The following is a 14,277-nucleotide window of genomic DNA, read 5'->3' on the forward strand; positions in this document are numbered from 1 at the left end:
AGTGTCACTGGGTATGGGATAACTTGCACTGCGGGTTTTTCGTTTAGCGTGTGAATATGTTGCATGGGGGCGGCTCTGAGTTTTGTTCCATCTCCCCACCCCCAGCTTTTTTTTTTTAACATCTTTATTGGAATATAATTGCTTTAGAATGGTGTGTTAGTTTCTGCTGTATAACAAAGTGAATCTGCTATACATATACCTAGATCCCCATATCTCCTCCCTCTTGTGTCTCCCTCCCACCCTCTGTGCCCAGCTTTTAATTTTAAGAAGTGAATCAAAACTTTTCAGGAAATCTAATTTCAAAGCAGATCTCTTCGTAAATGTGACATTTCACCTCTTTTCAGCCAGAGCCTGGTTCTCAGCCAAATTTGTTTTGCTGCAGTCTGTGCAATAACAACTCTTCCCGCCCCCTCCTCACCTCCCCACCTAGTCAGTACCACATACTGTACCTCCCATTTCTATGACTCACGTCAGTTAGCAATTAGCAATGAAAGTAACATTTCCTAAAGGGAAACTGTAAAGCTAAAAGCCATTTAAACAAATTAGCAATTAAAGAAACCACACCAAATTATGACTGCCAAAGAATTAAATCTCTTTGGATGGCTTCACAAGGAATAAATGCACGCAGACATGTTTCTCGAGGAAAGCATTAAACCAAACTTGACATTGAAACACTTTCACTGGCAAGATGATTATATTTGTTAAAGAGGGAAAGGAAGCTGCCCTCCAGGAGGCCAGAATCCCCCAAGCCTACAGTTCTTCCTCCCTCCTCTGACACCAACGTCTCCCCAGAGCTGAACTCCTTTCCAAAGAAGAACACTGGGGACATGACACCTTTCCTTTGACCTCTGGTGGCATGAGTTGGAAGTCATCAAATAGATATCAGCAAGACAACACGGACACTTACCTCCCCAGATTCTTTTTTTCCCCAGGCTCTGCCCACAATCATGTTCCTAAAAGGAAGAGCCTGTTTCTAGTTAATTTCTGGGTGTACATTCTTACTTTGATGGTCAGTACATTAGTCATGCCATCAAAGGGCAGGATTAAAAGGATATCTTATGGAAAGTGCCATTAAGCCTGTCTCTAAAAGCCTCTAGATGTGTAGAATAGCTCCTGAACGTTGACTATGTGTCTCCTGATGACAATGATGCCCTTGGGATGAAAGTATACCATCAAATTTTGTTCTCTATTAGCCACACTGTGCATTATCTTCCTACATGTAAGGTGGCCTCTTAGTACATAAGAATGATACATCAAATAATTGCTCACATAAAATGTCACAAAATGTTGAAGTCATTCAAATAAAGAAGTCTCAGTGCAGGAAGAAACTGTTAAATGAAAACAGAAAAATATAGAAAGGTCATTATAAATTGCTAACAAGTTTCAAAATCAAATCCTTTAAACAATGGCTGTGTTTGTCGTTGCTGCTGTTTTCAATAAAATGGTATTTGTAAGCCAAAAAGGAGGGGGTGGGGAGGAAGATGCCTGGTGTACATTTTAATTAACTAAAGAACAGCATTTATGAGCAAGAACAGAGGGCAGAACAATGAGGAACAGCCCACAACAAGGGGGTCGGCTCCAGTTTATAGGACTGGATGCGAGTGTGCAAACATGGAGAACCTCCCTGGATTAGCTATCCATTCGTGTGTTTATCTGTTCATTGTTTTTGGAAATACCCCTGCTGGAGATATAATTTTGGAGTCTAAATATTGTGTCATTTCCCCTTTAACATGTTCTCATTTTGCCGTATGGATTTTTTCTGTGTGATAAATGGCTTGTATATTCTTTTCTGGTTTGGAAAGAAGCATTTGAGGGCGGAATAAAGAAATGGTTAGTGAAGAGAAAACATCACTGCTCCCCTTCCCCGCCACCACCACCACCAGCACCACAAGCAGAAGGCAGCAGGGCAAATGGATTTGGGCAAGTCTGTTTTAGTTCTTCAAAGAGAAGAATTTGAAGGATTCTTTTATCATACCTCATTAGCTAGAAACACAATATTTTCAACCACTGCCATCCTGATTTCACTGAGCTTCTGGTTTTAGGGATTTGCCACCTTCCGGGCTCATCTTAATAATGTCATATTAATCACTGTGAGAAATACTCTTTATGTTACACAGGGAAAGGTTGCACGGTCATTCAACCACACAAGCATGGGCTGGGAAGGAAACACATGGCAGATTTTTCTTCTGGATATTCTGGTAGGTTGCTTCTATCACTCTTAAGTACTATGAAATTAAATGTCTGAATATCTGGGTTGACGAAATAACTCAAAATCTAGTTCCTTCCCTTCAGAGGAAAAGAAAGGTGGCTTTTCATTTTTTGGTGCTGTATCTTTTAGCCACTGGTGCTCATAACACACACTATTATGTAAACTATCCCTGTGTCATGCTCGGAATGCCAGGTGACACTCGAGGGCAGTGCAACCCAAAGTGAGGTCTGTGGACTGGAGCCAAGATCATGAAGGGCTCGTTCCCGGTACACAGAGAGACAAGCACAGAAAGTGTCCGTGTCTGGAAATGCTTATAGCAGTGTGCGCTGGTGCTACTTCCGGACGTGCGGCCAACAGACGCGTCTGGGTGAACAGGGCACAGACCAACATCTGTCTGCCTGCTCCTGCTGGGAGGGGCGGGTGGTGCAGCGCATGCGCAGTGAAGGCAAGCCAGCAGTACCCGATGTCTGTCCGCAGGGGAATGGAAATAAAAATACACTTCACTGCAGACAGTTTGAGACGTGTGGCTCCGGTGTTCACGCGTGAACCTTCTCCTTCATCACTGTGTGTACGTCTCTATGTACACATGTGTGTACGTGCACACTAAGGTGGATGCTTTTCCTTCGCAGTGAAAAAAGAACAAAGCTTCCTCAAGTTTGCTTTGGCCGCTCATATAACTGGCCAAATTACACAAAAGTCATTGCCAGTAATTTCCTTAATATTCCAGGCCGTGAGCCATTTTTGTTTATTTTCAAGTTTACACTCACACGTGTAGTGCTTACTGTGTGGCAGGACTGTTCTACGAACTTCACGAGATTCATTCATTAACCTCATTCATCTCCTTCCCCTCAACTTTTGGCAGCTTTCTTTCACAGCACAAAAGGCTACACACTGGTCCTGCCAAAAGAAGTCTGCCGTGTGGTGATTGGCTGAATGCGCAAAGCAAAATACCATTTCTGGCACGGACTTTTCTTACCAAAATCTCACTTCTTTGAACCCCGCAATGAGGAAATGACTTATTGGTTTCCAATGACCCACTCAGTAAAAGCAATAACCACGAGAGGCTGACATCTCCACAGGAAGCCACCTTACACCACCCCAGAGGCGCAGAGATACTGGTACAAACACATATGCCATGACCAATGTTACTGATCCTTTCTCTGCACGCATGGTTCATGCACGCATGTCACACACATGACAGAGGCACAAAGCAAACAAGACAGCGCCAGGGGCTGGTGATGGGAATGCTCCCGCAGCACACACCAAGGAGACGGCACTTATCGCAGGCAAATAAGTCCATGTCCTTGGATCAGAAATTCACAGACACTTGGCAGAAGCATGAGCAGCTCAGGAAAGTGCAGCTGCATCAAAAAACACAAGAACCCAGATCTTATCTTTACAATTGCCTCCTGCTGTTAAGGTCACTCACTGTAATAGCGTCTGTGGCCCTCCGTCTTTCCCGGTGCAGCTCGGTACAGAATTGTCCCTTCAAAGGTAGTCTTTCCTGACAGTGAATGAGAGAAGAGAAGGGGAGAGAAAAACAAGAGAGAGGGAAGGGGAGCAAATGATGGCAAAAGAAGGAAGAGGGAGAGTCTTTAACTGAACTTGTCTTCAATGAATCCACTGCAAGAGCTTCATCCACAAAATTAATTAGAAACCATTAGGCGGAATTTAAGAATGTTACAGAATGAGCCCAAAGTCCCCATGCAACCATGATGGCAATGAGCACTGGCATTAGGGCTCACCTCTGCAAATGCCTGGCATGTGGATTACGCCCAATTTAAACCTGGAAGCCACTTCAACATTATACCTCAAGAGTAGGAAAACCTCAACCAGAGGAAATCCAATCAATCGGATTCCTTAGTTAACTCATTCTTCTCTTTGGAGAGTGTGACCCGAACATACTATAGATTTTGGTCCATTAGCCTTTATCTTCTACCCCTAGAGCCCAGTATGATACAAACTGATATTCATGACCCCAAGAGTCTAAACAAGGCACAAAATCCCTTTTAAAAGATTTTTCGTTCTTAGTATCTTGAAGCAAGAAAATGTATAAGTATTCTAGAGGGGGGTTTTCACCAATGAGGTTTGAAACCAATCGTGGCTTCCATGTCAATGTAAGGGGTTTTCTGCTTAGCAGCAAAGACACCAGAAAACCCTATTTCCTGAAACATCTTAATTGAGGTTTTGCCATATCAGTCATGAGACTGTACTTAAGCATGAGGACATAGGACTCACCCAGTGTCAAATGCAAATTATCTTCTTTTTTGTTGTTACAAGTAGAGGTTATCAATAGCATAAGACTGGACACATGGCTAAAGCCCAAATCTCTCTGGAACCACGAGTAAGTACATAGACTACACACACTCTGCCCCAGTTTGAGGGTGAACACACACACACACACACACACACACACACACACACACACACACCCCCTACAGAGAGTACCATCAGCAGGTAAAATGGTTTGGTAAAGACAAGCTCAATTAATATATGCATTACTCTAAGTTATGCAAAAAATAGGTCCTATTACGGCTGTGAGCTGAATATCGAACTGGAGGCCAGTTACATAGCTCCCTCATAATAAGTCTGAGGGATGAAAAGGTAGGCTACATTTACAGAGAGACAGAGAGTGGAACTGAGTGAGAGAGAGCAACTTGTCTAACTTTTTAGAAACATTCTTCAGGAAAATGGGAAATTCCATTAGGGACCATCGTGTAAACTTCTGGGCCATGTCACTCCTAATAACATGAAAGGGATTGTAAATGATCAGATCAACAAATTAAATGGAATCAGGTATTGCCAATTTCTGTGTCCTGCAGACATGGTGGTACACCACTGCTTTGAAATCTGCCCTTTTTGACAGATGTGCTCTGTCCAGTTAAAGCAAAAACTTAGATATTCAAATCACTGGCTACATAAGGATAATCCAAAGAAACAAGTGTTTCACATGTTCTCCTTAGACTTGTAGCTCTTGAGGACTTTGATGGCAAAGTGGAGCAAGTAACAGTGGCTAGTTTTTATTTGGGTGAATTTTTATTCTGCCTAACTTCCATCACTAAGGTAACATTACTCCCAAGGAATACAGCTGTTTTGTGAGCCAGGCCCCCCAGAACTGAATGGCAGCAGTCCTTTTCATGTCAGAAAAAAGGAAGAAAAAGGAATCAGTATTTCAATAAAGTTCCTCCAAGTACAAGAGAACCTCCCTTTCTTCTTCCCCAGGATCAAGTCTGAGCATCACTGAGGTAGACATGGCCCTGCTGTCTCTGAAAGGCCAAGCATTTCTGCAAAATACCCACCCCCTGCCCCGTCCACTGGCAGCAAGAGGACTGGAAATGGAGCCTGGGCTGGGGGTGAGTGAGGACACACACGTTCCATCTAGAGAACAGAAGAGATGGGCAACTGGAAAGTCCATGAATATGAGTGCTGTTTATTTTTTGGGGGGGGGGAGGAATATTCTACTGTCACTATTAAATATTAGTACTTGAAGGCAGCAAACACTGTAAAAGGGAAGCATTTTAAAATTTCAACACAAAATCATATGCTTATGCTAGCATCTAATTTTGCCTGAAACGCTATTTCATCAATTTGCTAATTGCTCTTCACTGCCAACAGAACCTCATACACAAAACAAATAACATTTAATATTAAAAAGTATAGAGACACCAAAGCGTGGGTGGGGGGTGCCAGCCTGGCTTTAGCTCTTATAGGCAAGGGGCACAAGCAATCCATTTCTTACAGCTAATGAAATAAAATGTTTCCATATCATGGGAGTGGTTTGCCCTAAGTTTTAAAAGGCCATCTCCATCTTTGCCTTCACTTGACGAGTCACTAAAGTACCTGAACCTAAAATTCAAACATAAGGAATTAGGAAAATAAAGTCAATTCAAACTTAAATATCATGGTTATTAATGGTTATAGAAAGAAAATGCAAACCTTCTCCCTCTGAAAACTATGGGAAATAGCTTAAAATGTTTCTGCAGCTAAAAGATGTTTTTCTTTAAAACAAGAAAACAGGAATACTTTTTAGTTTTACAAGAATTATTTTATAATCTAAGAAATTAAATAATATAAAAAAGATGTTGGAAACAGGAAAGTCACATTTATATCTTAAATGTGAAGCAAAGTATGTATGAAATTGAAACTGGGTAGTAGTCATATCTGGATTTCTTTGCCTCTACATCCAAATAAATCTTATAGATCAAGATATTTTCTGATTATAATTTAATGCAATAATATCAATATAATTTGTAATTAGTTCTATTTCACACCATTTAGTCAATACTCGCATGTGCAAAATTATAACTGAAAAAGTAATTAATTCATCATAATCTGTGATCATAAGAAGAAATAAGTTAAACTGTACTCAGATTTGAAATTTGTCAGATGCTCCGTGAAAGGGTAAACTACAAGCCGTAATGGGAGCAATACCAAAGTATGTGCAAATTATATGCAGGAAGGCCTGCATGTAATGTTGGCTTCATCACTCAGAAGCGAGGCCACACCCAGGACTTCATCTCACTGGGCTTTAGTGTTCTCACCTGACACCAGGCTAGATGAGCTCTCAATTCCTTTCCATCCCTAACATAAGATCCTGCCCGCACAATTATTGCAAACCCTTGGATGTTTTGTTTTTTAAAAACCTAATTTACTCAACATTTTTTTTCACTATTGATCTGCTACATGGGAGCCCATTTCACTCTTTTTTAAAAAAATTCCCTGTTTGGGTACCATTTTGCAAGCCCTAATGAGTGCATAGATCTGGGTGATAATCATCAGTGGCTGCTAATATTCAAAACCAAAGATAGCCAGACATATGAGCCTCCAGATAGACTATCCATCACCACCTATGAAGCAGTTCTGTCCCCCCACCCCAAAAAATCTCTCTCTCAAACCTGAATTTAACCAAGGCCCTGGATCCAATTATCAATTTATAGGAATATAGAGTAAACGACACAGCAGAGATGAAATCAGCAAAAGGCAGGCTGTGGGAAAGTAACGCACAAAGGACCTCAGTTTCTTCAGCAAAAAGTAGCAACGAAAAAAGGCAACATGGAAGAAGAATCTAGAGATTCAGAGAGAGTTGAGACATATCAACCAATCACAGGGTATGTACCTTCTTTGGGTGCAGATTCAAACTAACAAATTGCATTAAAAAATAGAAGACTATTAGGGGAAAGTGAACACTGACCATATAGGTAATTACTTTGAGGAATTGCAATTATTATTATTATTATTACAATTCGGAGTGATAACAGTATTTAAGATACTCTTTTATTGACACATATTGAAATATTTATGGATGAAATTATAGGATATCTGGGGTTTGCTTCAAAATAATATAGGGGAGGATTGTGTAGTGGTATAATTACAATGAATTGGCCACAGGTTGCTAACTGCTGAAGCTGTGTAACAGGTACACAGGGGTTCATCATACTATTCTCTCGATTTGCGTACGTTAGAAAATTTCTATAATAAAAAGTTGACAAAAATCTTTTTGAAAAAGCACCTTTAAAGTTCCATAAATGCTATGAAAGGTAAAGATGCTTTCAAATTTAAATATACAGCAAAAAGTTTCTGCCACTACCTGACAATGAATTTTCTTGTTTGAGATAAAATGTCTAAATCAACATATCAACCAACAGAACTGCTGTAACTCTTTCCTTGATAGATTAGATTACCCTGAACAAAGATCTAAAGTTTAGAGATTTTCATAACCAACTACCACATATAAAAATACATCAGGGTAAAAGAAAAGCAAGTTCAAGCAATTTATACCTTTCATTCAAAGCTAAAAATGCCTCCTCAGAGTAAGAAGGATTCAGCAAGCATTTACTGAACACCTACCATGTGTCAAGCTGTCGTGGCACACTTCCTTATAAATAAAATGCAATGTTTCTTCAATTGCATTCATCCATTGGTTAACAAAACTCAAATGAATAAGTATCCTCAAAAACCTTCTGGAAGTAGCAATGTGAAGACTACAAATATCAAAGAAGTGTGTGCACAGAGGTAGGTGTGTGTGTGTATAACAAAGAGATGTATGAGGATACACTGTACACAAAGTTTTCTTCATATGTACCAGGATATAGATTTTATCTGTCTTAAAAAAAAACCTCCCCCAATGTCTACTAGCATTTAAATTGAGAGGATTTTTATATGATGTCACTAGGATCTCTAAAAATTACCAAAATGGTGTAAACATTAGGAGTTTGCCTTACTCCCAGATCCATGTATTTTTTTAACATTAATTAATTAATTTAATTTATTTATTTTTGACTGCAGCGGGTCTTCGTTGCTGCGCGTGGGCATTCTCTAGTTGCGGCGAGCAGGGACTACTCTTCGTTGTGGTGCGCGGGCTTCTCATTGCGGTGGCTTCTCTTGTTGCAGAGCACGGGCTCTAGGCACATGGGCTTCAGTAGTTGTGGCACGCGGGGTGTGTAGTTGTGGCTCGCAGGCTCTAGAGCACAGGCTCAGTAGTTGTGGTGCACAAGCTTAGTTTCTCCACGGCATGTGGGATCAGGGCTCGAACCCGTGTCCCCTGCATTGGCAGGCGGATTCTTAACCACTGCGCCACCAAGGAAGCCCCATAGCCATGTATTAATTAAGCACCCTCTGTGAAAACTGTAATTTATGAAGGGTATTAAGTGGGCTGGTCTAACAAAGACCTTTATTAACTATAGTTCGGCTCATACCAGAGTAAAAACCTAGATATCTTTTGTGCACTAACTACATTTGTCTTTCTCAGTTCTATGATAAAAGTAAATACGCATTTACTATAGTTATACTAGATGTTATCCCTGGGGGAAACTGCATGAAGGGTTCATGGGACCGCCCTGTACATTGTTTGTTTTTTTTTTTTTTTTTTGGTTTTGTTTTGTTTTTTGGCAACTTTCTGTGACCCTATAATTATTTCAAAACAAAAACGTGTTTCTTTTGTAAAGTAAAGTACACTGAAACTACTAACACCATTCTCTGGGGATAGGGAATGAGCAGATTCACTCTAAAACCAAAGGTTCCTCGTAGACAAATCCTAACAGTATACATAATTTCTGCATGTGATCTGATCTAATTATATATATTTTACCATCAGAGTGTAAACAGTTACTGAACAGCCTGTGAGAACACTGAGAGATGGTATTTCTCTTTCAGGGGATTATTTCAATTTAGCAAGCCCTAGGGACATTATAATCACATCTGCTTTCCTATGAAGCCCTTTGTGACCACCGCTGTCCCTACATCCCCATGGGACCGGCCTCCCTCTGCCTGTGTATCCCACTTTTCCTCAGATACCCGGCTAGCAGAGCACGTGTGGTGCTTTCCTGAACTGTCGCTGACTTGTGCACCCCCTTTCCACAGTGCGAACTGACTGAAGACAGGGACCCTATCTGATTTGTCTCTGTATATCTTCAGTACCTTGTACAGCATCTTAGTAACAACAGGGGCCAAGTAAAAGCTGAATGAATGAAGAATAGAAAAAAGAAGGAAAGCAGGAAGGATGGATGGATATGGACAGACAGGTAGAAAGATCAATAGATGGGCCCTCTTCTCCTTAATTGCACATACAGGAAGATTACAAAAGCCATGTACTTATTTCACAAGCATCCATCCTTGTTAGGAGAACATGCCTCTCCAGAGACCTCAGAAACCCCCTTGACAAGGGACAGTTCCTGTGGTAACTAAACATGGCTGCCGGAATTACTAGGCTCTCCTAGCTCTGAAATGGCAGGTTTTAATTGAATGAGCGTTGGGGACAGCAGTCTCCATGAGAGAAACAGCCCCTTCAGAGCATGTGACAGAAGGCGAAGTGATTGGGAAGACCATTCCACTCCGCCTCCTAACCTCCTGCCCCGGGAATTCCAGCACTGTGTGCTTTGAGCTAAGGGGTCAAGCAGGGTCAAATGTCCACATTATTGACTTGGAGTAAGAGGAGACAGTTTATTTCAACAGTTCCAAAAACACAAGAGGTATGACTTCTCTGAGCTCCAGCTCTGAAAGCATACCTAACATGGCAGGATAACAAGAGGTCAAGGTTCTCCCAAAGATGTGGTCCAATACCTCTCCAGATCTCCTTTTCTGCCTGAGTACAGGAATCCCAAAGTAATTTCCAAATGCAGAGACAATGCTTCAGTGAGCACAGTACTAACCAGTGTGCAAGCAGCCTCAACTTACTAGCTGGCTGTGTCCCAAGAATTCATCATGATTAACAATGAAAGTGACCACTTAATAGAGGGTCTTCTATAGGTGAGGTGGTTTATATACATTATTGCTATTGGAACTCATAACACACTTCCACAGAAATAATGGTAAAATGACCCGATCTGGTCCTCCCTCCAAGAAAGCCCATTTAATCCACCATATCCCTAAGATATAGTATTCTTATTATGGGACCCAATTACCAGGTACAATACTACTCCAGTGTATGAAAGGAGACACTATGGCAGTTAGAATTCTAATGTGCAAGTTGGAAGCCATAGAAGTCCCACTATCATGGGGTCAAGGACACCTTCTCCCCTCCCGGCCACACCCACCAGTTGGCCCATGTTAGCAGAGAACCTCCTTGCCCCATACCAGAGAAGGCAGCAGGAGCTTCAAGATGCTTCCTCTGCCCCCAAATCACCTCCTGTCTTTCCTATCACAGACCCCAGGATGGAATGAGGTTCAGGGATGGGGAGCCCCAGACTTTGGAAACCACTGAGCCAATTGGCCAGCGCCACTGAACACCAAGTGAGGGAGGTGGCCTGAGCACGACTCCAGAAATGGCTTTACCTCCAAATTGGGGATTTGCCCAATCATGCTACTGGTTAAAGAGACACAACTCACTTGAAAATACCACTCAAGTCAGATTTTTCCAAATGGAAAAGAAAGCTGTTTAAGAATTATTTTGACAGGACTGAGCTGTCTTCTTGTTAGAAAGGAAAGTCTGCAGCCCCAGGTAGTGCCGAACCGCTAAGACACAGTCGAGCCTCTACGACATTCACACCCATGACCTTGGCTCAAGACGGCACAAGAGATACACAGACGTCCACGTAGGAAGTTGGGTTAGCGACTGGGAGAACAAAGTTTCCCGGTCCTGACCTTTTGCTCCATGAGCTGGAAAAGGCAGCAGAGAAGCTGGAGGGAGGAGAGCTTCAGGCCCTGGAGAGAGAAAGACCTGGAGTTCGTTCTCACCATCACAGACGGACACGCATGCTCACCCGAGGTGGGGCTGGGCCCTCAGCTGGCTTGGCAGACTTTCAAGGGAGCTGGCACACACGCGTCCTGAACATTGCCTTTCTTCCCACCAATGATTTGTGTGTGGGGTGTGTGTGTGTGGGGGGGTGTGTGTGCCACTTTCTCCAAGTTCCTCAAGAGATGCTGAGAAATATTAACAATCTCATTTGGTTCATTTTAAAAATAATTATCAACTTGCAGTGAGTGACATTTTAGAAGTATATGGAAGCACAGCAACATGGGCCATCCATGGGGGACTATGAAGGCCGACAGTCACCTATCCAGAGATGTTCACAGTGTGCATCTGCGCACTGGGGGGAAAGGTATGCACCTCACACCTTTACAATGATAAACCTACTAAACCACGGTGGGTTAAGGCAGCATAACCAAGAAAATATTCATGAGCTTCTGTCACAATCGCTTAGCACAGGCAGTGGAACCAAGGGGAGGCTGGAGCGGCACCCGTGGGTGCCCCCACCCCTGTCCTGCATGGTGGGAGGACTTCCTTCCTTACTTGACTTGGAGAGCTGCTCATCCTGGGAAATGCCGAGGTCGTCCGACTCCCCTGACAGCTCCTTGATGAAGTTGGAAGGAAACATTCCAGTCTTTCCATTGAGAACACCTTCCCACCATCCTTCCTCTACCTGCACAGATGTGAACAGAAGAACAGAGGCAGGGTTCAGGTTAGATGTGGTACTTGCCAGTTTTCTCTCCCATCTGTACAGTGCCGAGTGCACAGCCCACACAGGGAGAGCTGCAGGACCCAAAGCTTACAGGTTAACAGGGAATGAGAAAGCAGACTTCACAGGGTCTCGAGATTCAGACTCAGGAAGTGGGGTTTAACCTAGGGACCATAAACGCAAGTGGAAAAGAATTAACACTTCATTTCCACTAACATCCAACTGAAATTTGGCATTTCCTTTGATTAGGAATATACGTAACACACCAGAGTAATAGAAGGACCTGTGACGTGACACCAACCAAATCGTATTTTTACATCACATCGTAGACACTGTGGGTATTTCAAGATATCGTTTGCACTCTTTGCTACCTTTAAGTGGTGGTAGTTATCACACCTGCTGGGAGACCCTGTTATTTAATGTATTAATAAGGAATTATTTATTATTTATAATAAAGAAGTGCACATAGATTAGTATACCAAAATTTGTTTTTAAAATAGCTTGATAGCTACTTTAATATAAATGGTTCCTTTTGTAACCTTATGTGTTTTATTTTATGCATATAAAACCATTATTTAAAAACTGAGAATGGCTTTCCCAGATTACCAAACCTAACTTGATAGTCTAACAAAAACAGTTAAGAATCTGTGGAATAAAAACTCAACCAGAAGGTAGAAGGACTCCCTGCAGCTTTCTTGAAGGTTCTAGATTACCCTGAGATGAACTGATATGGGATGAAGGGAGGTAGGGAGGGCAGCCAGACTGCAGTCATCTGGGTGGGGGAGTTGAAGGCGGCATCTGGGGAGGGGTGAGAATGAACAAGGCAGGTGCGGATTTGAGAATCTGTGAGGGATAAGCTGGTCTTCAGCAACGAATCAGCTGAGATGAGGGAAGTGTAAAAAAAAAAAGTCATCCCCAAATTTTGTGATGGAGCCACTAACAGAACAGCAGAAGTGAGAATAGTGAACTGGCTTCTCGGAGGAAAATAACAGGGCATTTTGAGAACAAGGAAGCACTTAGTTACCAGTATGGTGTAGTATAATAGAAAGAAACCTAGAAACTTTTTGGAATTTTTTTTGGCCATGTACATGTATTACTTCTTCAAATCAACAAATACAATTTAAAAGCTTAAATAATTAAAATGAAAAGAAAATTAGAGTCAAAAGCCCAGTTCAAATCGTATCTTGTGACTCGTCGAATGTCCTACTAACTCAACCCTGGCTTTCCCATCTGTACAGTGGGATAATTAGTACACTTGATCAGTGTTAGAAATAGATGTATTATGATTCTACACTAGGGGCTAGGGACACAGGACTGTACAGGACATACCCTTTTTTTCCCCCTCAAGAAGTGGACAATCTACCAAGGTAGAAAGGACACATGGTTTAAAGATGGTGGAGGGTGGGCATGACCAAAACCTAGCAATGCAAGGTAAATAGAAAAGAAAACACCATGCCTTAGCACAAACCACATGTGTTACACAAAGTTGAGCTCGCCGAGATCTGGGATGCTAAGGGAAGGCTTGGTGAAAAAAAGGAATCAAAGTTAAGGCTGGCCTTGAAGAGCAGAAATGCCAGATATAAGTAGGGGAGGGTGTGTGAGAGACATTCAGGAGGTGCTGACACAGCCTCAGAATGGAGACAACCAGAATGGCATTTTAGAGCACGATTTAGGGAGCTCATGGGGGTACAGACTCACAGAGTGGCCATCATATCTGTGTGATCACAGAATCCTCGGGAAAGAATCCAGACAATGGCACCCGTGCATGACTATCCTTATTCAATACCAAATCACGGCATTTCACAACGTTTCTGTTGAAATCATTCCATGTGTCTATGTCAACTCAACCGTTACGTATTATCCTTTCAAGGAGCTTTTTATAGGATTAGAATGGTTAGGAAGATGCACCATAAGCCTGAATATAAACAGTCACAGGATTTGTAGCGTGGGGTCCTTTGTGCTTGTCTTGAATAAGGAACCATAAAATGACCTTCTTTCTCCCAGAAATCACACGTCAGGAGGGAAAGACCAAGGGCTCGCACCACAAATGAGCAGTCCCTGGCATAATCCCTGACAGCGCAGGGCAGCTGGGCCGATTCCATTTGATTCAGTTTGACAGTATCTAAAACGCTGCTGTTCCCAGTAATGAGTGGCTCCAGCCCGAGATCCCTGAAG

General features: G+C 42.2%; 1 protein-coding gene across 11 annotated transcripts in view; it reads right to left on the reverse strand.

Moving 5' to 3' along the window:
• SH3KBP1 (SH3 domain containing kinase binding protein 1) overlaps positions 1-14,277 on the reverse strand; it is a 343,640-nt gene that overhangs the window by 139,846 nt on the left and 189,517 nt on the right. For 6 of the 11 annotated variants that reach the window (XM_049704753.1, XM_033411495.2, XM_033411500.2 and 3 more), the window contains 3 exons: positions 11,937-12,066; positions 11,288-11,347; positions 3,639-3,713 (listed from right to left, as the gene is read on the reverse strand). In XM_049704753.1, the coding sequence (XP_049560710.1) occupies positions 3,639-3,713; positions 11,288-11,347; positions 11,937-12,066 (265 nt within the window). The remainder of the gene's footprint in view (positions 1-3,638; positions 3,714-11,287; positions 11,348-11,936; positions 12,067-14,277) is intronic. The other 5 variants (XM_004283056.3, XM_049704754.1, XM_004283057.3 and 2 more) reach the window with 2 other exon arrangements.

This window comes from Orcinus orca, chromosome X, assembly GCF_937001465.1.
Source record: "Orcinus orca chromosome X, mOrcOrc1.1, whole genome shotgun sequence".
Lineage (NCBI taxonomy): Eukaryota > Metazoa > Chordata > Mammalia > Artiodactyla > Delphinidae > Orcinus > Orcinus orca.